The sequence below is a fragment of the Ylistrum balloti genome, unplaced genomic scaffold, assembly GCF_031769215.1.
Source record: "Ylistrum balloti isolate Yb309-2 unplaced genomic scaffold, AGI_CSIRO_Ybal_v1 Utg370530, whole genome shotgun sequence".
In the NCBI taxonomy this organism is placed as follows: Eukaryota; Metazoa; Mollusca; class Bivalvia; order Pectinida; family Pectinidae; genus Ylistrum; species Ylistrum balloti.
Window position 1 is genome coordinate 248,931 of NW_026782338.1, and position 26,789 is coordinate 275,719.

Consider the following 26,789-nt stretch of genomic DNA (forward strand, 5'->3'; position numbering starts at 1 on the left):
TTTAAAAATGAGTAAATGATGAACTAGACACTGACGATGACTTGCTTTTAGGTTTGGGCTTCGTGTCTGGGGAAGTGCCTTTTTGCTATAGGGAAGTAGTTCACTCATATCATTTCTTCGTCACAACGCGATAATCGATCCAGTTGTGACGCGCATGTCATCTCCCAGTCAGTGGAGGAGAGTGCGAACAGCGTCGTCAACAACTTAACATGGATACATATCGTCTGTTCTCCAAGTCTTTCTGGGTGAGTATTTATGCTAATACTTCTTTATTGCTTCATATAATTTACTAAAATCTTTTCCGTTTCCATGAAAACTATTTCTGTAATAATCATATCTTGGTATTGAAAAGTTAATTACACTTTTCTGAATATTTTACACCAGTTTCAATTTATTACAAACGGAGGGCGATGATCAAAGGCGATTAATGAAGAAAACATCTGAATTCAACTGTCGTGGGGTGGAGTTGGGGTGGGGTGAAGGGCAATATGGATTCCCTTTTGTCTCGTCTGGGTGCAGTATTTTTCATTCTTCTCGTTATTACAGTATAGTAGAAGAAAACCCACCAGGTTAATGTTGACAATCTATTCACTACATTAATGTTCATTGTCATTATTTTGCTTTCGTCTTGTGTGTCTGAGAAAAATCCATGTACTGTGCTTAGGATCACCAACCTTCGAGTACTGTTGTCTTCAGATGTACTGAACACAGTCATTGTTCATTGTCTTCAGATGTACTGAACACAGTCACTGGTCATTGTCTTCAGATGTACTAAACAGTCACTGGTCATTGTCTTCAGATGTACTGACCACAGTCACTGTTCATTGTCTTCAGATGTACTGAACACAGTCACTGGTCGTTGTCTTCAGATGTACTGAACACAGTCATTGTTCATTGTCTTCAGATGTACTAAACACAGTCACTGGCCATTGTCTTCAGATGTACTGAACACAGTCACTGTTCATTGTCTTCAGATGTACTGAACACAGTCACTGTTCATTGTCTTCAGATGTACTGAACACAGTCACTGGTCATTGTCTTCAGATGTACTGAACACAGTCACTGGTCGTTGTCTTCAGATGTACTGAACACAGTCACTGTTCATTGTCTTCAGATTTATTGAACACAGTCACTGTTCATTGTCTTCAGATGTACTGAACACAGTCACTGGTCATTGTCTTCAGATGTACTGAGCAGTCACTGGTCATTGTCTTCAGATGTACTGACCACAGTCACTGGTCATTGTCTTCAGATTTACAGAACACAGTCACTGGTCATTGTCTTCAGATGTACTGAACACAGTCACTGTTCATTGTCTTCAGATGTACTGAACACAGTCACTGATCATTGTCTTCAGATGTACTAAACAGTCACTGGTCGTTGTCTTCAGATGTACTGAAAACAGTCACTGTTCATTGTCTTCAGATGTACTGAACACAGTCACTGGTCATTGTCTTCAGATGTACTGAACACAGTCACTGGTCATTGTCTTCAGATGTACTAAACACAGTCACTGGTCATAAACACTGGTCATTGTCTTCAGATGTACTGAACACAGTCACTGTTCATTGTCTTCAGATGTACTGAACACAGTCACTGGTCATTGTCTTCAGATGTACTGAACACAGTCACTGGTCATTGTCTTCAGATGTACTGACCACAGTCACTGGTCGTTGTCTTCAGATGTACTGAACACAGTCACTGGTCATTGTCTTCAGATGTACTAAACACAGTCATTGGGCTTTCCTATTTAATGTATTGTTTTGTGGGTACCCTGATGACATCCTTTGCTACCCTTTCCATCTTTCTGCCCTATGACTAACGATTAGTATACCTTCCAGATTAAACATGATCAAGGTTTACGTGGAGATTGTATAAAACACATACAAGTGAATAACATCGTTATACTATCATTATAACGCGGAGACAGGCGACTCTTTTATCCATTGTATTCTTTGTCAATGCTTGCCACGTAGTTTAGTCTGTTTACAGGTTTGCTGTCAATATTACTTCCTTGTCAATGCTTGCCACGTAGTTTAGTCTGTTTACAGGTTTGCTGTCAATATTACTTCCTTGTCAATGCTTGCCACGTAGTTTAGTCTGTTTACAGGTTTGCTGTCAATATTACTTCCTTGTCAATGCTTGCCACGTAGTTTAGTCTGTTTACAGGTTTGCTGTCAATATTACTTCCTTGTCAATGCTTGCCATGTAGTTTAGTCTGTTTACAGGTTTGCTGTCAATATTACTTCCTTGTCAATGCTTGCCACGTAGTTTAGTCTGTTTACAGGTTTGCTGTCAATATTACTTTCTTGTCAATGCCTGCCACGTAGTTTAGTCTGTTTACAGGTTTGCTGTCAATATTACTTTCTTGTCAATGCCTGCCACGTAGTTTAGTCTGTTTACAGGTTTGCTGTCAATATTACTTTCTTGTCAATGCTTGCCATGTAGTTTAGTTTGTTTACTGGTTTGCTGTCAATATTACTTCCTTGTCAATGCTTGCCACGTAGTTTAGTCTGTTTACAGGTTTGCTGTCAATATTACTTCCTTGTCAATGCCTGCCACGTAGTTTAGTCTGTTTACAGGTTTGCTGTCAATATTACTTTCTTGTCAATGTTTGCCATGTAGTTTAGTTTGTTTACTGGTTTGCTGTCAATATTACTTCCTTGTCAATGCTTGCCACGTAGTTTAGTCTGTTTACAGGTTTGCTGTCAATATTACTTCCTTGTCAATGCTTGCCACGTAGTTTAGTCTGTTTACAGGTTTGATGTCAATATCACTTCCTTGTCAATGCGTACCACGTAGTTTTCACTGTTAAAGGCTTACTGCCAACTTATAAATCAATTCAATGCGTGTCACCGTGTGTAGTATATTTACAAGTTGACTGTCAATGCTACTTCTTTTTCAATGCTTGCCATGTAGAGTGGTCTGTTAAAGATTTACCTCATTTTCAATACCTCAATTGGAAGTTTCAAAGCGTATGATGCCATTCCTACCCACGAAACTTACATATCCTCGTGCAATGTCGTTTCCTTAGGCAAGACTGTTTATTTTGTGCTGAATAACGTGCGGTAGGTGTATCTGATGTCCAGTAATGTGGTTTAAAGTTGCTACAGAAATAACTTTAAAAATGGCCCGAGCTGTTCACAGGGCGACAAAACAAACGAAATTGTTATCAATTGTGTCTGACGAATGAGGAGGGTTTCCGTATGACCAGACCAGTAACAAATATGATAGGGTGTTTCCTTCAGTCGTTATTGGCCTGCTTTGCACGTGCGGATTGATTAAATCTTCATGATAATTATGACTTTTTCTCTTATTCATGTAATAAATATCATCATCACCGAGTATTATAAGTTTATGTATAGGTTTGTTTTTCTTGGAATTTCCGTTATAAGCTACAGTGCCCTTGAATTAAGGATGCTATTTCTTGGAAAACTTTCGGTTTCAGGAACACACAAATTGCCTGTAGTGTCGCGGTGTAATATTTTTTGATATGTATAATGTACTTAATGCCATTGAATGCGGCAATAATTCTTTCAATAGCTTACTTTAGCATTGTGACCAGTTATATTCGCTGTTTCAAACTTTAATACCCTATACAACATATTTTGCGAAAGATCGGTTTTGCGATAGTTAAGCAGATTGTATAAAATTCTTAAATCGTACTGTGAATTTCAGGAATTTGACTTCATTTTTCTTTAAAACATTTGGTAAAACCTCTAAAATTTGTGCACAGTTTATCTTGTTCTAGTTTTAGTAGTTGATATGTGTTAAAATTACTCTCACAGGACTCTGATTTGGCGGGTACGACTGGGTTTGACGCTTTAGTACGAAGACTAAAAGATGGGAGGAAAATGTGCAAAGACCTGGAGGAATATTATCGTCAAAGGTAAGGCATCAATCCCTACGTCAGTAAAACAATCCCCAAGTCAGTATAAAGATCCTCAGGTCACCATAACACTCCTCAAGTCGTCATAACACTCCTCAAGTCACCATAACACTCCTCAAGTCACCATGACAATCCCCAAGTCACCATGACACTCCTCAAGTCACCATAACACACCCCAAGTCACCATAACACTCCTCAAGTCACCATGACAATCCCCAAGTCACCATAACACTTCCCACGTCACAATAACACTTCCCACGTCACCATAACACTCCTCAAGTCACCATAACACTCCTCAAGTCACCATAACAATCCCCAAGTCACCATAACACTTCCCACGTCACAATAACACTTCCCACGTCACCATAACACTCCTCAAGTCACCATAACACTCCTCAAGTCACCATGACAATCCCCAAGTCATCATGACAATCCCCAAGTCACCATAACACTCCTCAAGTCACCATAACACTCCTCAAGTCACCATAACACACCCCAAGTCACCATAACACTCCTCAAGTCACCATGACAATCCCCAAGACACCATAACACTCCTCACGTCACCATAACACTCCTCAAGTCACCATAACACTCCTCAAGTCACCATAACACTCCTCAAGTCACCATGACAAACCCCAAGTCACCATAACACTCCTCAAGTCACCATAACACTTCTCAAGTCACCATAACACTTCCCATGTCACCAAAACAATCCCCAAGTCACCATAACACACCCCAAGTCACCATAACACTCCTCAAGTCACCATAACACTCCTCAAGTCACCATAACACTCCTCAAGTCACCATAACACACCCCAAGTCACCATGACAATCCCCAAGACACCATAACACTCCTCAAGTCACCATAACACTCCTCAAGTCACCATTATACTCCTCAAGTCACCATAACACACCCCAAGTCACCATAACACTCCTCAAGTCACCATGACAATCCCCAAGACACCATAACACTCCTCACGTCACCATAACACTCCTCACGTCACCATAACACACCCCAAGTCACCATAACACACCCCAAGTCACCATAACACTCCTCAAGTCACCATTATACTCCTCAAGTCACCATTATACTCCTCAAGTCACCATAACACTCCTCAAGTCACCATGACACACCCCAAGTCACCATAACACACCCCAAGTCACCATAACACTCCTCAAGTCACCATTATACTCCTCAAGTCACCATAACACTCCTCAAGTCACCATGACAATCCTCAGGTCACCTTAACAATCCACAAGTGAGTCTAACAATCCTCAGGTCACTACATATACGTTCGCAATTGTCTGTGTTTTCACAACGTGCTGATAAAATACATCAAGTTATGTGCAGCTAACCTCGGTTTTGTTCAATCAATACATTTTTTGATGGCAACAACATCACTTACTAGATATCATTCACTTAGCTTCCATTAACTGTATACATCGTTATTGTCCATCCATCATGCGAAATTTCCGGCATTTCTGGAAACTGAGATCGTCAACATGACAGGAGAACCGTGTTCAGTAACACCTCCGGTACATGCCGACTTTACACTGACTTGACGCTGTCGTAAGCATTTTGTTTTAGTCACCTAAGACAAACTCTCTTGGGGACCTGTTGAGACCCCCATTTGTCCGGCATCATCTTTACATTTTTGAAGTCTTCTGAAAAAACCTGAAACCGAATTAAGCAGAAACCTTCCATGATCAAAAGTAAACCAAAATGAGAAATTATATAGTCCCCTCCCCCATGGTTCAAATGCTTAGATCCTCTAAATTGCCTGGGCCTCTAAATTTGGAAGTAGCGAATTGTCTTTGAACATACAACTTAATGAAACATTTTTGAAAATAAAAAGAATCTACATGAAATCTACATTTCGTTTATGTTCATTTTCACGGCGGGAACAAAACATATAGAGAATGAGATGTACATAATATAATACAATATAATTTCTGAATTGTTTAACTTAAATTTATCCAGGGAACTCAATTCTCTGACATTTTCTACGCTATATAGCTGGGTCAGTTCAGTTACAGAAGGAATAGCAAATGTTGAAGTATTTTTTCATTCGCATTATTTCGAAACAAGCAGCTTGATTGATCGTTACAGAGGTAAGATCGAGGCACTGTACGTGAAAGAGTTACAAAAGCTTACACGGAACATGGAGTTCAGAGATGAAAATGGGTAAGTTTTTAAAAAGATATGAACTGAGCTGTGAATGCTGTTCCTTGAATGAGAGTTTGACTGAAAAATCTGTAAATGCTTATCTCGTTGATAAATTACGTAGTTGTCGATCGACAATACTCTGAACTCGTCAGTGATATACATGCACTGTGTAATGTTATTATCCAGTGTATTGCGTTCCGACAAAATGGTTCTAAAATTACCTTTGAAATAGACCGAATGATATCTGAATCTAAGTCTGGTATATATATAATTAAATTTCTAGAGTTAAGTCTATTAGAGATATAGTTATGTTTTTAGAGCTACGCCTAGAGAAAATAGTCATTCTAAAACTGAACTAATTTCAAAATCCATGTACACTTATCCTGTTATGTGTGACCGATAAGATGCTGCGTATAACATTTGACTTTTTTATCATTGACCCGTGCAGAGTGTTGGATGAGTCATGGAACGCCTTGAGAACACAAACGGAAAGAATAACACAACATCACCACACGGCTTCTAACCATTTCACAGCACTGATGTCAGATATGGAACGGCTGAACGAAAATTTGAAAATACGCGGCAAACAGGTATGGTTACAACCTTTCAAATTTGACGTTGATTCAAGGGTACCCCACTCAAAATGAAGTGCGTTCTAGACCTATCAGTATCGTGTGTGCCCCCCGCGAGCTGCAGTAACTGCACGAACTCTTTTGTGCGGTGAATTGATCGGGGTATTAAGCCTCCTCATTGGTATACGATTCCATTCCTCATCCAGCGCCAACGCCAACTGAGCGACGTTGATTGGAGGATTCGGCCTACGTCCTATCCTTCTGTCCAACTCGTCCCATAAACGTTCTATTGGAGAGAGGTCAGGGCTGTATGGGGGCCAGTCTATGGCGGGTACATTGTTTGCTGCGAGATAACCACGGCAAACCCTCGCTACATACGGTCGGGCGTTGTCTTGCTGAAACGTCAGTTGACGCTGCTGTACTAGAGGAATAACATGCGGCGCTAGGACGACCGTGGTATTTCCTTGAATAACGACAAGAGGTGTCTTGATACCATGCGCAACCCTCCCAATAACATGACCGATCCTCCTACAAAGCGGTCATTCTCTATCACGCAAGCATCTGAATGGCGCTCGTGGGTACGTCTATAGACACGACGTCGGCCGTCTGTCTGGTAAAGCGAAAACCTGGACTCATCTGAGAACAGGACCGCTTCGGGGACGGTCTGAAGATTCGCACACACAGATACTGAACCAATCCTTTATACTGGGTTCAAGATGCCATGCTTTTGTCTCTTATTCTTTTGTACAAGCGGCGTGCGCAGTTTAGTTATGCATCAGTGATTTTAATACGGAACCGTATGGACCTAACTCAAATGCACACATTTGTCAATTTTCAAGGGTGTACGTCATTAACTTCCTGCTAACTGCGTTTCTTTTCCCTCTCAGTATATAATTTAGTCCAGAAAGAAGAACTATATGACACTCACTCCACAGTCCTTGTGATTGTCATTTTGTTGTCATTTCCAGATAGAAGACAGAACGACAAAATCTCACAGCTCGGCAAAAAGCTGCTTTACAAAACACAATCAAGTGAGTTGTAGACTAGACAGTCGGTGGAGTTTTTACACTGTGCTGATATGATAACTTGTGTTGATGTAGCGTATTTCAAACTTTGTTGTGTTTTGTTATATAATGTGTTGATGTTTATTCTATAGTATGTTGCTGCGCATTGTGTAGTGTGTTGCTATGCATTGTGTAGTGTGTTGCTATGCATTTTGTAGTATGTTGCTATGCATTTTGTAGTGTGTCGCTGTGCATTGTGTAGTGTGTTGCGTGTAGTGTGTTGCTATGCATTTTGTAGTATGTTGCTATGCATTTTGTAGTATGTTGCTATGCATTTTGTAGTGTGTCGCTGTGCATTGTGTAGTGTGTTGCTGTGCATTGTGTAGTGTGTTGCGCATTGTGTAGTGTGTTGCTGTGCATTGTGTAGTGTGTCGCTGTGTAGTGTGTTGCTGTGCATTGTGTAGTGTGTTGCTCTGCATTGTGTAGTGTGTCGCTGTGCATTGTGTAGTGTGTTGCTGTGCATTGTGTAGTGTGTTGCTGTGCATTGTGTAGTGTGTCGCTGCGCATTGTGTAGTGTGTCGCTGTGCATTGTGTAGTGTGTTGCTCTGCATTGTGTAGTGTGTCGCTGCGCATTGTGTAGTGTGTTGCTGTGCATTGTGTAGTGTGTCGTTGTGTAGTGTGTTGCTATGCATTGTGTATGTTCCTCTGCATTGTGTAGTGTGTCGCTGTGCATTGTGTAGTGTGTTGCTCTGCATTGTGTAGTGTGTCGCTGCGCATTGTGTAGTGTGTTGCTGTGCATTGTGTAGTGTGTCGCTGTGTAGTGTGTTGCTGTGCATTGTGTAGTGTGTTGCTGTGCATTGTGTAGTGTGTTGCTGTGCATTGTGTAGTGTGTTGCTCTGCATTGTGTAGTGTGTTGCTGTGCATTGTGTAGTGTGTGCTGTGCATTGTGTAGTGTGTCGCTGTGCATTGTGTAGTGTGTTGCTGTGCATTGTGTAGTGTGTTGCTCTGCATTGTGTAGTGTGTCGCTGCGCATTGTGTAGTGTGTCGCTGTGCATTGTGTAGTATGTTGATGTGCGTTGTGTAGGTGCATTGTGTAGTGTGTTGCTGTGCATTGTGGAGTGTGTCGCTGTGTAGTGTGTTGCTATGCATTGTGTAGTGTGTCGCTGTGCATTGTGTAGTGTGTTGCTGTGCATTGTGTAGTGTGTCGCTGTGTAGTGTGTCGCTGTGCATTGTGTAGTGTGTTGCTGTGCATTGTGTAGTGTGTTGCTGTGCATTGTGTAGTGTGTTGCTGTGCATTGTGTAGTGTGTTGCTGTGCATTGTGTAGTGTGTCGCTGCGCATTGTGTAGTGTGTCGCTGTGCATTGTGTAGTATGTTGATGTGCGTTGTGTAGGTGTATTGTGTAGTGTGTTGCTGTGTATTGTGTAGTGTGTCGCTGTGTAGTGTGTTGCTATGCATTGTGCAGTGTGTTGCTGTGCATTGTGTAGTGTGTCGCTGCGCATTGTGTAGTGTGTCGCTGTGCATTGTGTAGTGTGTTGCTGTGCATTGTGTAGTGTGTCGCTGTGCATTGTGTAGTGTGTTGCTGTGCATTGTGTAGTGTGTCGCTGTGCATTGTGTAGTGTGTCGCTGTGCATTGTGTAGTGTGTCGCTGTGCATTGTGTAGTGTGTCGCTGTGCATTGTGTAGTGTGTCGCTGTGCATTGTGTAGTGTGTCGCTGTGCATTGTGTAGTGTGTCGCTGTGCATTGTGTAGTGTGTTGCTGTGCATTGTGTAGTGTGTCGCTGTGCATTGTGTAGTGTGTTGCTGTGCATTGTGTATTGTGTTGATGTTTATTTTACAATTTGTTGATGTGTTTTTTAAAGTGTGTTTATGTGTTGTATTATATAATGTGTTTGCCATAGTCATGACAACGCAAGAGTATTTATTAGAATCATCAATGACAGGAGCTGTTGTCCTATACGAAAGCACTTTCCATGTTCGTCAGATTAAGATAATACATCACTTGACCTGAATCAAGTCTTCCAAGCTTCTTCGGTAAAGCTTTTACCATTTCATTTGTTGTAAGAAACTTTTCCTTTGTTATTCTTTCTGTTATAAGATAGATAGTGGTACAGAGTGTCTGTTGATATTGAGGTATATAAAGGTTGTAACGTATATATATATATATATGCGAGGTAGAAAGGATGTTAAAATGTTATGAAATGACTATCTAAAACGTTTACACTGTACTTAGGATGATATGGTGTATATCAGTGGTTGTGAACATAATTCTCGTCAGGTTTTAAGTGGTCAACTTCATTAATTCTTACTGGTGTTGTGGTTCAATTAACGACTGTTATGATGCATTCGATCATCTGTTTAACTGTTTCTATCGTGGGTCGTGTCTAGCTCCAGAAGACGTATGAACAGAAGTGCATGGACTACAGCGCTATTCAACACGACAACAAAAGTAACGACTATGTCGACCCGAAAACCACTCAAAAGGTCAGTCAAAGGTGACGTCACTAACAACACGTGCAGACACTTCAAGTGACGTCATTCAGCAAAACTTGAAATCGTAAAAATCTTATCAACTGCTTGAAAAAAAACATCCTCCCGAAACGTTTATTTCATGTGAAAGTCTGTTGTACAATTATATGTAAGTTATTCGCCGCAAAGGAATTGAAACTAGTATTTTCCAACTGTTTAAGTTTTTGATAATTTTCTTTCAAGAAGAATCAAAAACTTTCCTCTAAAGCAAAAATAATTTTATTAAAAGACTAAGTAATCAATAACGTTTGCACAAATGGGCGTAATTTTGTAGAAATGTTATTTGTTTTCTTTTAGCAAAAAACAAAAGAAATAAAAGCAAAAGATGAAATGGAAAAAGCAGGTAAGATTTTCTTTAAATCAAAACATAATTTCCATTTCTTTTGTAACGTTTGTAATAATGCGCTGTAATTAACTCAACGTACTTCAAAGAGGGTTTATGTTTTATATTCCTTTCATCACGCTTCAAAAACAACAACAAAAAAGTCGCCATTTTAGCGAATATATCCCAAAATTGAAAGAGAGGACATAATGTGAATAAAAGAAAGATTTAAGATGAAACATTCGAAAAGGTGCTTGGAAAATAAGGTGTCACGGAAGGCAGATTAAATACCGTTAGCTTCATTGAAAACACGGACGATGTATGTCGCGTTCTCAAAAGGTTAACCACGATACCATTAAGCAAATGATGGTAACCCCTGGAGTATAAAGGATGGTTCCAGGGGTGCCGAGAGCGAAAGTAATGGTTACCCTTGGAGTATCGAGGATGGTTCCAGGGGTACAGAGAGCGAAGGTGATGGTAACCCCTGGAGTATAGAGGATGGTTCCAGGGGTACAGAGAGTGAAAGTGATGGTAACCCCTGGAGTATAGAGGATGGTTCCAGGGATACAGAGAGTGAAAGTGATGGTAACCCCTGGAGTATCGAGGATGGTTCCAGGGGTACAGAGAGTGAAAGTGATGGTAACCCCTGGAGTATAGAGGATGGTTCCAGGGGTACAGAGAGTGAAAGTGATGGTAACCCCTGGAGTATAGAGGATGGTTCCAGGGGTACAGAGAGTGAAAGTGATGGTAACCCCTGGAGTATAGAGGATGGTTCCAGGGGTACAGAGAGTGAAAGTGATGGTAACCCCTGGAGTATAGAGGATGGTTCCAGGGGTACAGAGAGTGAAAGTGATGGTAACCCCTGGAGTATAGAGGATGGTTCCAGGGGTACAGAGAGTGAAAGTGATGGTAACCCCTGGAGTATAGAGGATGGTTCCAGGGGTACAGAGAGTGAAAGTGATGGTAACCCCTGGAGTATAGAGGATGGTTCCAGGGGTACAGAGAGTGAAAGTGATGGTAACCCCTGGAGTATAGAGGATGGTTCCAGGGGTACAGAGAGTGAAAGTGATGGTAACCCCTGGAGTATAGAGGATGGTTCCAGGGGTACAGAGAGTGAAAGTGATGGTAACCCCTGGAGTATAGAGGATGGTTCCAGGGGTACAGAGAGTGAAAGTGATGGTAACCCCTGGAGTATAGAGGATGGTTCCAGGGGTACAGAGAGTGAAAGTGATGGTAACCCCTGGAGTATAGAGGATGGTTCCAGGGGTACAGAGAGTGAAAGTGATGGTAACCCCTGGAGTATAGAGGATGGTTCCAGGGGTACAGAGAGTGAAAGTGATGGTAACCCCTGGAGTATAGAGGATGGTTCCAGGGGTACAGAGAGTGAAGAGGATGGTTCCAGGGGTACAGAGAGTGAAAGTGATGGTAACCCCTGGAGTATAGAGGATGGTTCCAGGGGTACAGAGAGTGAAAGTGATGGTAACCACTGGAGTATCGAGGATGGTTCCAGGGGTACAGAGAGTGAAAGTGATGGTAACCCCTGGAGTATAGAGGATGCACGACTACTTTTAGGGAAGTTTATTTACAGACTAACCACTTGAAAACGTTAAGAATGTGCGAGCTAAAAACTACTTTTCTTGTCTTTGTTGAAAGAAATATATGTTACATTGCGTAGATAATATAATTACCATGATGTCTGGACTTAAATTGAAGCGACAATACTGAAGTACTCTGTTTTTAATCGACAGATTGTCAATACAGGTCTATAGTAGATTCTCTTCAAAACGCCCAGAGAATTTGGGAGGAAGACATGGAAAATACTTGTGAGGTATGTAAGTGAAATTTTATCGGTATTTTCGGAGTCTCTCCTTTCCGGAGTTTATTTGGCTGTGGTGAGAACGTCGTTACACAGGACTGGCAAGTAACGGAAATGGCTCAAAATCCATGAAACTGGCGAAACATAAAAACCGTTTTTGAAGCGCAATAGAGGATATCCTCTATAGACGTTTTCGCTAAATCAATTGATCGAATGTGATAAAAATACTGGAAATTAGCAAATATGATCAATAAGAAAGAAGGTCAGTCTTCATCGCCTTCATTACTTCGATATGATTGATCAAACCATCCAATAGCATAAACGACAAATGGGATTTACAGTTCAGGTGTTAAATATGTACAGCGAGTCTACAAGACGATATGAAGACCAAATTATTTCGACTTCTCGATGTAACGGATTTTGATATACGTTGTGACGACCACATGGATATTTTGTTTTGAAAAAAAAAACGTTGTTGACCAGTGAGGATGTACGTATATTTATAATCCTAAAACTACCATTACGTTTATGGTGAAAATTAGATATCATTAACAAAAAACATTACCAAACGGACAGACAGACATACACAGATAAAACTTAGTCTATCAACACTCTCTCACCGGTTTACTAGTAGACTTGTGATGTTTTAGAGGTTCTAGCTTTAAAAATCATTGAATACGCTCCTATATTTCAGGTATATCAACAGTTGGACGTTGAGAGAATTGACGTCATCCGTGACGTTATGTGGAAAGGAACAAACGTCGACTCTCAGATGTGTGTAGACCATGACATGGTATGACACCGCTACTTTTTTTATGTGATGAAAAAAATAACGTCTTAAATGCACAATATACAGTGTTGTTTGTTGAAGTCCGGAACCAAGGTTAGCAGAGTGTTTTGTCTGGCTACGACGAAGGTCGGCGTCTGCTCAGATTTTGTCTAGTTACGACGAAGGTCGGCGTCTGCTCAGATTTTGTCTAGCTACGACGAAGGTCGGCGTCAGCTAAGATTTTGTCTGGCTACGACGAAGGTCGGCGTCTGCTCAGTTTTTGTCTGGCTACGACGAAGGTCGGCGTCTGCTCAGTTTTTGTCTGGCTACGACGAAGGTCGGCGTCTGCTCAGTGTTTTGTCCGGCTAAGCACCTCAACAACCGAAGTTTCTTTGACTTTAAACAAGATTACTTACTATATAACACCGTGTTTTTAGGTCATTCAACCAATTTTAAAATTGTACTTTGTGTTTTCAGACATTGTCATTATTCAACAAATATTAGATTAGTTTTGATTAAAGGAACAATTCCGCTAAAAGCTTATTATATATATATATTTTTTTTTTTTTTTGCAGTGCTGTGAATACATACGAAATCTTTTGGAGAAGTGCGTTATTGATTCAGAGATAATTGCTTTCGTAGAGCGGGCAAGAGTGGGAAGTAGGCATCCGGGTAAGTTGTCAAGTACTGATAGTATCTCCAAATTACAACGTGTCATAGTCAATTCAGACGCGAGGCGACGACGGATACGGTTTACTAATAGTCTATCGAATATTATTTGTTAATTAACGAACAATCTAATGAAGAGTTCAAATTTGTCTTGCAGCACATACCGAGTACCAAAATTATTTCGAGAGGAGTCCAAACCCTAACAGAAAAAGACTGCCGCCAGCTCCACCGACTTCAGAATTCAAGGATTCAATTTACCAGACCATTACATGATGTCATCAATTGGTTATGAAACATTTAGCGAGATAACGTTCATCATCCTCAGTCATTATCGAAGGAATTCATTTTTCCGTGATTTTGGAAATGGATTAGAAGATAAACCTTCTTGTTCCTAAACCAAGTCGTAACCAAATCAATGTAAATGGACTGCACAATTTCATTAAAAAACATCACTGTAAACCGTTATAAATCCGAGGGCGAAAAATGAATGCCAATTTATTATTCAGCATGTCTTTATTGAAGAACTGACGGTTATTTGTAATTTTGATTAAAGTATTCCATAATCATTCCAGACAAAGCCCTCCCCATAATCCAAGAACTAATGCAAGAATACCAAGATTTTTCTCTCTTCTTTTACTGTCAATTGCAAAAAAAAAAAAAAAAAAACAAAAAAAAAAAAGAAAAAAAAATCTTTCCTTTCTGAAGATTGTTTTTTTCCTTTATGGCATATTGTGAAGTCTAAATTTGTTGTTTTGATATCTTCACCAAACAAGCACAACAATTTCCATCCTCTGACCGTGACAACTAAAAAAACATTTTGAAGTTTTAAAGTTTTTATTGATAAACTCTGCGGGGAAACATGTGAAAGGCAGGTAACACTATAAACAACATCACAGCTGGGTTGTTACTACCATTAATCTTCCAATGTCTCAAGTAAAATAATGACAAAGTGTGGGTAACAGAAGAACTCCAGTTACTATTAGTCCAAATCATAATTATGCCATAGTGTAGACTGTCAGAAACTTTTTGTCATATCACCTCCCCCTGTTCATTACTTTGTGTTGAACTATAGAATATACCTAAAGATGTACATTTTCTGGAATTTTTTCTGAAAAAGGTCAAGTATTCATTTGTCCATCTAACTAATATCCTTATCAATTCTCAAAAGGAATCTTTAAATAAAAAATGATTTTTACAAAAGAAATTTCATCACACAATAGGACTCATACTTTGTTATAAGATACCTTATTGTGACAAATTTGGTTAAATTGATTTGTAAATGGAAACCTACAAACATTTTCACAATGGGGTTAACATGAATAAACAGTTATTTCTGACAAAATAATACACTTTTACTACATCCACACCAAGTCAAACTTTCAGGATTTCATTCCTCGATATTCAAATTCAACTAATCTAACGACCTCATACATATAGCAGAATATAGCAGAAACAAAACCACCTATATATATAATATCCTATCCCTCACCTCCACTTCATCACTGTGTTCTCCTGAAATATCCCTCATCTTAAAGGCAGTGTATGTCATCCATTTTTATCAGTTACCTTGTGTTACCATTAATGCCCACAGGTCATGCACATATGTTTCTTAACAGAATACTGAATTTGTAATATTTGACAAATTTATCAAAATTTCAACTGTTATTGAGCAACAGACGAACTCCTGTTGCTCTTAAAAGAAATGAATAGATCAGATTTGATAAATATTGACAGAAAATGCCATGAGGACATTAACCATTGTAGGTATAAGTAGCCCTGTTGAAGGAATTTGTCAAATTTTATAAATCTTGTACAGTCATTATTAGTGATGTGATAAAATACTACAATCAACCATCAGCTTCAGTGAAAGCACCCGAGAACTTTGTATTAACCCATACCAATCTCTACTGCACTTTTAACAATATATTGGCAGTGGGAGAACAAAAAAAAAAAAAAAAATAAAAGATAAAAAAAAAACATTTTGAAAAATTTAACAAAAATGTAATATATATATAACATATAAAGAAAGCATCATGTACAGAATGCTGCATAGGACTCACTGGCAGTATACAAAATATTGTCGGTATACCATGGTAAACTCTTAACTATTCTAAATTAGCCACATTCTATTACATAGAACCTTTTCCAATATAATGCCCTTTCCATGATTTTTTAACCCTTTTCTTTCTTTTTCAAACTATATATATTTTTACTCTCACTTTATCAAAAACCATCAAAATATCTATGAATAACATGCAGACAACCTGCTTGATGTTACCAAAACAATTCAAACAGTTTATGTAAACATGTGTATATAATTTGTCATGATAATTTATTGTTCACATTCAAATAAAAAGTACAGACATTTCTATTGCTTTCAATATTTTTTCCTCGGCGGTGAATAAAATTTGAAAGTTTGATGGAGAGTGATGAGGCATTTATATCAAATGTTTATCATTAGCAACCATATACATTTTTGAAAAACAACAACAGAACCTAATGTGTCTCCCTACTGATAGACAGTAGTTTGAACTTATGCTCCCTCAAAACAGGTCATGAATAAAACATCATAAGTCATCACTTTGTGTGGTCATACAACACAAGCTAGAGAATATAAGGGAAAACTAAACAAGATAATTAGCTTTATCACACCATATGATCATGCCATCAGGGCCATAGAAACAACTACAAAGGACCAAATCCATGAAGTCAAGGTGGTTTATCCAGTCACACCAAAACCCATACTGTAGAATCTACCATCAAAAACCATTGTCCAACCCTTCCTATCTTTTCACTTATGTTGTGTTTTATAATAACTTCAAGCTAGGGTTATTGATAGAACAAATTTCCTTCTGTGATAATAAAAAGTCCAAACTATCCCTGGTAGGTCACAAAGAAGTCCTATTTGCCTCCACGAGCCATGGATGTTGAGAATAATAGCAGTTTTTGTTGTTTCTTTTTCTTCTTACCTCCTGAAGTCGCCTGAGGAGGATTGGATTCCACATCACCTATAGCAGTGACAGTATAACAATAAGTGTATGATCTAAATGAGAAAAACATGCATTTTAAATTTTAAAATTCATAATTTCCCTAGAATGTTAAAACCACATATTTCTCTTAAAACAAATTTAAAATCTTGAAAGAGACATTTTATTCATTTTCCCCAACTGTTTGCAATGTATTTCAAGGTGTGTTGTTTTTACAATGTTAGTCAATGTGTGTTGCTGTTACAATGCATGTCTGGCTGTGTTGTTTTTATAATGTTAGTCAATGTGTGTTGCTGATACAATGTATGTCTGGCTGTGTTGTTTTTACAATGTTAGTCAATGTGTGTTGCTGTTACAATGTATGTCTGGCTGTGTTGTTTTTACAATGTTAGTCAATGTGTGTTGCTGTTACAATGTATGTCTGGCTGTGTTGTTTTTACAATGTTAGTCAATGTGTGTTGCTGTTACTGATACAATGTATGTCTGGCTGTGTTGTTTTTACTAGCTGTGTTGCAATGTTAGTCAATGTGTGTTCACAATGTATGTCTAGCTGTATGTCTGGCTGTGTTGTTTTTACAATGTATGTCTGGCTGTGTTGTTTTTACAATGTTAGTCAATGTGTGTTGCTGTTACAAAGTATGTCTAGCTGTGTTGCTGTCACAATGTATGTCTAGCTGTATTGTTTTTACAATGTATGTCAAGCTGTGTTGTTTTTACAATGCATGTCCAGCCGTGTTGCTTTTACAATGTATGTCTGGCTGTGTTGTTTTTACAATGTATGTCAAGCTGTGTTGTTTTTACAATGTATGTCCAGCCGTGTTGCTTTTACAATGTATGTCTGGCTGTGTTGTTTTTACAATGTTAGTCAATGTGTGTTGCTGTTACAATGTATGTCTAGCTGTGTTGTTTTTACAATGTATGTCTAGCTGTGTTGTTTTTACAATGTATGTCCAGCTGTGCTGTTTTTACAATGTATGTCTGGCTGTGTTGTTTTTACAATGTTAGTCAATGTGTGTTGCTGTTACAATGTATGTCTAGCTGTGTTGTTTTTACAATGTATGTCTAGCTGTGTTGTTTTTACAATGTAAGGCCAGCTGTGTTGTTTTTACAATGTATGTCTAGCTGTGTTGTTTTTACAATGTATGTCCAGCTGTGCTGTTTTTACAATGTACGTCTAGCTGTGTTGTTTTTACAATGTATGTCAAGCTGTGTTGTTTTTACAATGTATGTCAAGTTGTGTTGTTTTTACAATGTATGTCTAGCTGTGCGGCCGTTACAATGTATGTCTAGCTGTTATCAGTATATCTCATACCTTTTGGTGAAAGTTGGTGCAAATTATCAAGGGCAGTCTGAAAGGCATCTCCAAATGAGTTGTGGTATTCTGGTACAGGTACCTTGTCCTCAGGATCACTATCCTCACTTCCACGACTAACGGTCCGTCCTCTGGCAATGACAGAGGCTGTGTCACCACCTCTTGCAGCAGCCTTTGGCCACACAGGCACTTGGCGTTTCCCAGCTATCAACATCTGTATAATGAACAATGGATGAAATCAGGTCTTACATTTATCAATTTCCAATATTTCAAATCAGTAAAATTAACATTTCTACTTGTCTGCTGTTTTTCTGTATAGTAAATCATTGAATGGGATCCTGAAATACTTTTTATCCCTAATTTAACTGTATTTGCTGATATGCAGTTTGAACAACAGAGCTTTAATTGACAGCCATCACAAATCTTTGCTATATTAAAGTTCACTCTTAAACTTGAAAATGTCTGCAAGAACCTGCTGCACTACCAAGGCCTTGGTGTCCCAGGTATACTCCTAATTGATCATTGTATGAAGTTTGACCTCTTGTTTGTTGGAGTATGAAAATAGCATCAATGCAAAGATATTACAGCAAGTGCAAATTGTTTCCAACTTATAAAAGAGTGAGATAATGCAAATATACCTGGGCAAATGACACACTGGTTGTCTGGTCACCTTCTGTTTCCACGTCTGCCTCTGTTCTGGAAAGGAAATCAGGACAAAGTGGGTTCAAGTATGATCCGCTGTCAAGCGGGGAGTGAGCCATGGAAGAGGTGTTACTGTCATCACTTTGGGCTGCAGGTGAAGATGGGCGATTCTCCGACATCACTCCTGGTACAAACTGACTAGGAACAATAGTCACATCTGGAGCTGTTAAAAGCAAGACAAAATGATAAATGTTTTGGAAATATATAAACCCCCCCACTTTTTGTTTTCCCTGTTAAGACCCAATATAACCAGATTTTCATCAACATCTAAGCATTTGTAAATTTCAAAATTCACCTCGAATGTTCTGTATTTCTCTGCCGTTCTACGTCTTTTTTCCATCTTTTCTAAAGTAATGTAAAGTCACAAAAAGTTTTTGACTGACTCAGGTATATCTAAGACTAAAAGGAACCCTCTTTAATATGATATCAAACAGGAACAGCTAAAGCATAATTACTTATTCCCATCTTTTTCTTTTCATCATCCTGAATTTTCTTTGTCCTGCGACGCTCCTCTCGGTGTTTTCTCTGTCGCATGCGACGACGCTTCTCAATGTCATCTGTCAACAGTTAATTTATTGTGATAAAAAAATTAGGACAAACTCTTGCAGATAATTCATCTTTTTAAAATTTCAACATCCATTAATTAAACAAGACAATTTTGCAAATTACAGTCCCAATCAAATGTGTCACTTTTCACTGCACAGATAAATTTGTGCAGGAACTTATTCTAGACATTTAACGTTTGACAGGCCTACCATGTAGATATATAGACCTAATATATAGTTTGTGAATCATTCAGGAATATTCATCTTGTTGAAGAGGAAAATATACTTTTTCTTTAATGCAAATACATTAAGCTCCATTAACTCTTATTGTATTTATGATGCCAGCTGTCACAAAAAAGTGCTCCAGTATCCATCATGATATCCTGTAATGTTGTGGTCAATATGCCTGCTTTCCTTTGTAAAGTCTAGAGATGTCATGGAGCAGGTTTAAGTTACTCGCCATTTAAGCATGTTCTTATGCAGGGATTGGCTGATGAAATATCATCTCTAACATAAGTATCAACCATAAAATGAAAATTTTCACATTTTTCAAGTGTAACCATTTATCAAAATATGAAATACTCAGAAACTGACTTATTTATGGCAGGTAGTTAACATTGACAACAAAATTGTGGACTCGGACCATACTTTTGATTTCTGAGGCACTGACTACAAGAAAAACATAATTACAATATCAAAAACTATTAAATATATAAAAATAGGGTTGTTAGTAAAAATAAATCAGGAATAAGTTAATAATGATTTGTGCATGCAATGAAAAAATCAAGTAAGGAATGAGTGATAAATAATATATGAGTGATACAGTAAACACAAGAACAATTGTACTTTCTCCATATTACCAGCGATTGCAACACATTGTCAAGCAGATATTCAATAAAAATGCTTAAAACTCATTGTATATCATAGACTGAAGTAAATAAATGTCACAGTATTTTTATAATAGGCACCTCACAGTCATTAATCATCCTTTTATCACCATGTGCTTAAATAAGTCATGTGCAAACGACCACCCTGGAAGTCACTTTTGTGACATATTGTGCAGGAAATCAGGCCTCAACAAATGTTTTCCTTACATAGATCAATGGTCAAAATGAAGGTCAGAGTGACCTATGTTCGATACAGGATGCACTGCCTCACCAGGGTGAACCCCAGCCCCAAGAATGAAGTTCCAGTGACTAGCATGTTGGAGATGCATGCCGGAAAAGACAGAGGGATGATGGACAAAATTGTAATTACTTTTTTCACTGCTATAAATCACCTTCATTTTCAAAGGAAATTAAAGTCGAAGGGATTGGCAAAAATGTTCAAGATATGAATGGCACAATTCCTGTGCAAATTATCAATGTTTGATGAATCTCCATAACAGAGACCCCTAGCCACACCTTTTGAAGGTATTCTTCTTTACATCGAAATAAAATCATTGATAGATGAAGTTAGGAAAAGACACTTTGAGTCCCCCATGTTTTCCATTACAAAGCTAGAGTTTACACATTACGGCCTAACTTTCACAATAAACATCACTGTAACTCACCTGAAAAGAACTTTAACGTTTCCTTGGATATGATTGGGGGTTTGATTGCTAGCTCAACCACCTGGAACTCACAGGTGAGAGGCAGATGTCCTAGATATCGCAATCTCTTTCGCAGATCCTGCAGGGCAGAAGTACTCATTCCAATAAGACATTTCTATGGTGGCCATAACTCAAATGTTTCAAGTGATCAATGACGGAAATGGATGGTGCAGAGATACTCGAAGATTTTAACAATACAGGATCAATTTAATTAACACCATGGGGAAAAGTACAAAAACCTTCAGAAAAATTGAAATAAAAACTTTTCATATAATCATAATGCAGTTTTATCATGCTTTACAAGTTACTGGCATTCAATTTTATACTATTTACCTGTTTGATTTTACTAGGACTTCCAAATTTCACTATCATAATTCAATTTAGTCCTTTTAAAATCTATGTGAATCCTGTAAATTTTTAGGATTAAAACCACAATGCCTCCCAGCACACTTTTGATAAATCATTCAGCTAAAGAAGACAAACCATGATATACCTCCGTCATGAAGATGTTCTCCATTTCAACAATGGTAGCAGTAATGGTATCTGGGCAGTGCTGCAGAGCACCATACTCCTTCACCAAACAGCGGGCATTCAGGGCGTGCAAGTAAATATGCTGCCCATCCTCCGCTGAAACAGTTCAAACAAATTCTGATCAGTACCGACATTATGTAAGATTATCAAACCAACATGCTTAACTTTCTCCTGAAAACTTTCCAATTATTGTTTAGAACCAAGTTAAATACCTTGTTCTTTATCAAACTTACCCTGGTAGAAGTAGAACGCACCGTCAGCTCCACCACCTGCCTTACTGCTAGGCGACACCACATCTGGATGGGAAGGCATCTCCAGATGTTCAGCAGCCTCCTCTGTTGGCATAGTGTCGGCCATCACCCCAGGGGGCAATGATGTACAGGGATTCTCCGGAGACCCCGACACTGTGGATATGTCTGTAGGAACAGAGTTGTTTGATGTGTCCAGTGAGGAAATATCCACAGGTGACTTGCCAATTCCTTCTGAGTGGGGTGAACCTTTTGGGGAACCTAAACTTTCTTCAGAGGTATGTCTCTCCTTAGTTTTTTTCTCTGCAGTTTCATCTTCTTCATCAGAGAATGCAGACTTGTATACTTTGGCAGCCTGTTGAAACAAGTTTGTTTATGAATAACTAAATACACATGCCTGCAAAAAGCTTCAGGTACAGTGACCCAAGCTTGAATACAGATGACTTAAAATCATTTTGGCAGCTGTAGAGTTTATGTGTTGTAAACTAGAATGCATGATGCACATGTCTAAATGATTATCGCTCAATCAGGCAGTGACTGTTTATCGGCATGTGTACAACAGTAAGCACTTTCAATGGAAGAGCTCCATAATAGTAAAAGGGCTGAAGTAAATAAATCAACGATACATTCTACTCAAACTTACAGGCTTCATGCTGAAATCCATCAGGAATATTCTGTTTAGAAGAGCATTTTTATAGGACACCACCAAAAATAATTCACATATATTACTTAATACACTCTTCTTTGAAACAATAACTTCCTAATCTACACATACCTTTCCTGTTTTAAGAGGTTTTACTGGGATTGGAATAATATCACTTTGGGGTTCTGCAGCCTTCTGAGTCGTTATTTTCCTAGATACAAAACACTCATTGGCATCTTCTCTTGCCTAAGTAGAATAAAAAATTAATAAGAAGTCAAATATATTTGATCAGCAATTTCAAAGTTAATTCCTTCAAGTTTTTACATTAAACAAAATATTTATTTACATTCATGGACACAAAGTGTATGCAAAGAAATTTAAAATAAAAAGTAAAAGCAAAGCAAAAACTTCAACATTGATTAGCTAACCATAATCATCCATCATGCTATCTAATTTGAAGAAAATAAGTTACATGTTTAATAATTTTAGAGAAAGTTCTCACCTTAAGCATTGCGAGAGCACCATCAATAAAAGGCATCTCAGAATTCTGAAAGAGAAGCTGGATTTTAAAACTGGTACAAAAGCACATCACTTTGTTACTGATTAACTGCTAATTACTGATTAACTGCTTGTGCAATATCTTACACGCAGCGAAAAAGGGCAAACTGACTCATTTAATCTTATGAAACTTGAAGTGGAACATACCTCAGCATCCACTTTCTGTGTTTCAAGAGCAGTCCTCTCGACTGACAACACATGCTTCCTTATCTCTTCCTTAGAGGCTAGAAGGATCTTCATGTAGCGTGTCTCTAGGTCAGAATCTGCACAGTCATCAAATTAAAATCATAATATGTCTGTGTAAAGCTGTACTAGTTTCAAACCAAGGTTTGATATACTATGTATGCCACTTACTTAGATATGGATATATCATTATCATAGGGGCAACTCCAAAGCATTTGAGAAATGGAAACTTATGATTTTGTTTAACTTCAAATGAAAGCTTTTTAACTTGCATTGTCAGCATTAATGACTACTCTTTTTCTATACTGACATTGCATTTATATAAATTTGGTTATGAAATATCTGACAGAACATAAATTTACCTTTGACAGAAAAGAATTTGCCGAGCTCTTTATCCTTACAGGACTTTGGCAGGGCATAAACCTTTCCTTTCTGACGCTTCATCAGACGTAGTGTAATTGTCTCCCCTACTTTGTACTGGTGAACCTCCTTACTCTCAACACTGGGAACAAAGTTATATATTGAATATTGACAATAATTTTCACAATAACCTGGTCTTCACAACAGTAAGTGAACAGCCGTTGAATCAATGCTCGAAATGGCAAATCACAAATTTTCACGTCTGGGTTTCATCCAGTATAACTGAGTAGATTTAGTATAGTGTATTTTCTTGTGGTACTTGTTCACCATCTTAACAAATTATCAATTTTAAATTAACTTCCCTTGCATTAAAACATGGAGTCTTAAGCATTGAAGATAATGCGTATATATAATGACGTAAAAGGGAAAAAACAGGCCTGTTAATGACAATACCATTACAAGATCAACAGGAAGGAATATATTGTAGATTTAGCACTAAACTTCTGTAGAAAATCTGGTTCTCTAAACAATGAAGCACTGAACAGAAACTATATGTTTCATTCTACCATACCTGCGCAGATCCTTGTCATGTATGGACTCGTAACAAATGGGACATTTCCGCCAAGTCTTTTCTCCCAGGGCCAGGTAATGTAGAATACATGCCCAGCAGTAGATGTGTCCACACCTTGTCATCTTAGCTGTAAATACCAACCAATAGAAATGTTGGTAATTGTCTTTAACTTTTCAAATACAGACCGAGAGAATGATAAGCATTTCTTACCAGTCCAATCACACTAATGTTAGATATCTAGAAAATATCAAGTTTACTTCATTAGAAATTAGTTTAGCATTGATTTACATCTTTCTCAAAACATTTCCTTGTTTTTTTTTTTGGTTTGTTTTAATTTGTAATTATCTTATTCCATTGTATGACCAGTATTCAAGATAATGCTTTTATTGTCATTAACTTTAAATCCAAGAAATCTTTGACTTCCGATACTTTTTATGATCTCTTTAAGATATAAAGCTATGTATTTCCTTCAGATTCTAGAATCTGTGTAGACTGTTTTGGACAATCTGCAGCTGAATCTCCAACATACCAGCAACAGGTGATTGCAGACATATTGGACAGGATGAGGTCTCCGAGCTCTGAACTCTCTGTAACAAGATGGACAATGTAATGTCAGCTCTACCCAGTCATATTAATCAAAGTATTCCAAACTGAAAACATTCTTATTTGTCATCGTCATTTTACTAACATTGGGTGAAATATTTATTTTTATACTCACAATGAGCTCAACAGAATCCCAGTCTACAAGTGTATCAGGATTATGGTTGTGTATGGTGTAGTCTCCCTTCTGGCTGACAACAAACTGACAACTGTAACAGAAGATACTACCATTACCAGCATACAAAGAAAATCTTAACATCGTCTTTTCCCATTTCTGTTGAACAAAAAAGAAAATTTGGACATAAACAAAGATTAATTTGAATTCAATACACAATTTTACAAATATACAAAAGCCTTCTTTGTTATACTAGCTTTTTTCCACATTTGACAAATATTTGAAGACCTACTTGGCCTGTAGAAACTGTTCTTTGTTGTATCGGAGATTCCTGACCCGGGACCTGTTCGAACGACCAGTATATCCATCACCATGGTGACGTTCTGGTTCATTGTAGCTGAAATTCAGCAGGTGGTTCAGGTTCACCTTTCGACGGGAGTTCAAGACATTTTCGTAATCTTGGTACTGATCACTCACCTATAAATACAATACTTTTTTTTTGTCACAATGCAAAATTCAACGAAATGCATAGATATCAAAATGAAACTTTCCTTCTAATTCTTTCTTTTTCCAAGCTTTGGAATAATTAAATTAAGAAACCAGATCTACTTGGATCATTTTCCAATGACATCAAACCCTAAATTTGCAGCAGAGCTGAATTTCGAATCTCTGTACTGTAACTTACGTCTTCTCTTTCCCTGTAGGTCCCGCGGGATCTAGGGCGTTTATCCTCCATCCCCCTACTTTTTTGTGGAGTTGGCCTTCGCACCCCTTGCTCATTCTGGGATCTATTACTGTACCCTTCACGCCTCTTTGGTGCTCTCGGATACTGTTTCTGAGTGCCACTGTCTGCAACACAATATTCTTTCATAAAAATAAGTACAGTGAATAGCAAAGTCTCATTCTAGGTATTACTGTTCAAACCAAGACCAAAAATATTGAAGGTCAAACATGTAGATATGAAAAAATATTTCTATTAATGAATTTGACAGTTTGTCAAATGTAGTGTTCATTTTCTGTTCCAGTCCATGATCAGACAGTTAAGCATTTTGACATTTTAAAAAATAGGACTACCAATAACAAGTACCAGTTGTGAGTAAAGGAACAGGGAGGGATATTATGATGAAAACTGTTGTACTAAAACAATGTGTATTCACATATATACATATGTCCCTATTTGACTTAAGGTTTCCTTTTCATGCTTATTAAGATTGTCACTTACGTAAATTAAAAGGAGTATGGAATGTGATATATTAAATACTTAATGTTTCAAAATAATACATGCCATAACTGAAATTATTTCTCAGCTGTTTGATTATTTTACAAAATTGATTATTTATTACAGAAACAATAATAAACCTTAGTCTAGTTTTCATTTGAGCTTACAATACTGTCTTCCAACTTTTACAAACATAACATGCCGTTTTCCCATTATTTTGCTTTAAATGAACTTCACTTGCATGTTCTAGCCATCTCGTCTTGGAAGTACCAAAAATGGACAAGCTGTATTCTTCTCGTCTCAACAGTGTCTATCTGCACCGGTTACATTTTTAAATAATTCTACAGATGCAGCTAAAATCATCTCTACATATGTTATATAAGTCTGACGGGTATGCGCATATGTGCGTGTTAAAAGTGGTCATTTGGACAAGGGCATATTGCTTCCTTATTATGCAATGTAAAATCTCACCAGATTTCTTGTTTTCATTTCCGTTTCCTTTTGGCGGTACTGATGAGGTGCGGTTACCGGGTTTCCTGTCCATGTTCTCTAAAACTTCCTGTGACATTTACCCCCCACAAATAAAATAGCGTTTTGAACCTAAAGGTCGCCCCTTTTGGCGAAGGTGAAACTCGAAATTCAACGGACGCCATCTTTACAACTCCATGATTAGCAACGACAGAAGAGAAAAAATAAACTTCAACAAATCAATTCAAGTATAACAATTGAAGAAAATTAAGAAAAGGAAAATAATAAGCTAGATGGGGGATTGTTTGTCCCCCAAAAGACGTTGGGAAAACGCCTGATAGGTGAGAAATGCGATCGGTAGACCGCTGGCTAAATTTGCAATCGGCGACGAGCGCCCATCCGCTGATGTGAAATGCCCGGAT

The 26,789-nt window shown here is 38.1% G+C and overlaps 2 protein-coding genes across 2 annotated transcripts; one reads left to right on the forward strand and one right to left on the reverse strand.

The window, feature by feature from the left end:
- The first annotated feature begins 174 nt into the window (after positions 1 to 174).
- On the forward strand, positions 175 to 14,391 carry LOC132555949 (proline-serine-threonine phosphatase-interacting protein 1-like). The gene is made up of 11 exons (XM_060220320.1): positions 175 to 245; positions 3,789 to 3,889; positions 6,000 to 6,074; positions 6,505 to 6,646; positions 7,597 to 7,659; positions 10,018 to 10,113; positions 10,456 to 10,501; positions 12,229 to 12,308; positions 12,991 to 13,089; positions 13,641 to 13,737; positions 13,892 to 14,391. The coding sequence occupies exons 1-11, from the start codon at positions 210 to 212 to the stop codon at positions 14,005 to 14,007; spliced, it is 951 nt and encodes a 316-aa protein (XP_060076303.1). The 5' UTR covers positions 175 to 209; the 3' UTR covers positions 14,008 to 14,391.
- Positions 14,392 to 14,549: 158 nt separating this feature from the next.
- Positions 14,550 to 26,741, reverse strand: LOC132555948 (E3 ubiquitin-protein ligase RNF10-like). The gene is made up of 17 exons (XM_060220318.1): positions 26,371 to 26,741; positions 25,366 to 25,529; positions 24,973 to 25,157; positions 24,684 to 24,774; positions 24,495 to 24,552; positions 23,966 to 24,092; positions 23,397 to 23,536; positions 22,999 to 23,114; positions 22,796 to 22,840; positions 22,426 to 22,539; positions 21,636 to 22,005; positions 21,365 to 21,498; positions 20,833 to 20,950; positions 19,191 to 19,292; positions 18,672 to 18,898; positions 18,034 to 18,247; positions 14,550 to 16,742 (listed from the first exon to the last, which is right to left on the reverse strand). The coding sequence occupies exons 1-17, from the start codon at positions 26,465 to 26,467 to the stop codon at positions 16,636 to 16,638; spliced, it is 2,409 nt and encodes an 802-aa protein (XP_060076301.1). The 5' UTR covers positions 26,468 to 26,741; the 3' UTR covers positions 14,550 to 16,635.
- Positions 26,742 to 26,789: the final 48 nt, after the last annotated feature.

Bases quoted from the DNA above. Each gene is read 5' to 3' on its own strand.
- LOC132555949 (XM_060220320.1), top strand. From the start codon at position 210: ATGGATACATATCGTCTGTTCTCCAAGTCTTTCTGG. The intron at 3,890-5,999 runs GTAAGGCATCAA...TGATCGTTACAG, and splicing joins GAGGAATATTATCGTCAAAG to AGGTAAGATCGAGGCACTGT. The intron at 13,738-13,891 runs GTAAGTTGTCAA...TTTGTCTTGCAG, and splicing joins AGTGGGAAGTAGGCATCCGG to CACATACCGAGTACCAAAAT.
- LOC132555948 (XM_060220318.1), bottom strand. From the start codon at position 26,467: ATGTCACAGGAAGTTTTAGAGAACATGGACAGGAAACCCGGTAACCGC. The intron at 23,115-23,396 runs GTAAATTTATGT...ATGACTGTGCAG, and splicing joins CAAATTCTTTTCTGTCAAAG to ATTCTGACCTAGAGACACGC. The intron at 21,499-21,635 runs GTAAGTTTGATA...GAACTGTTTCAG, and splicing joins TGCGTTCTACTTCTACCAGG to CGGAGGATGGGCAGCATATT.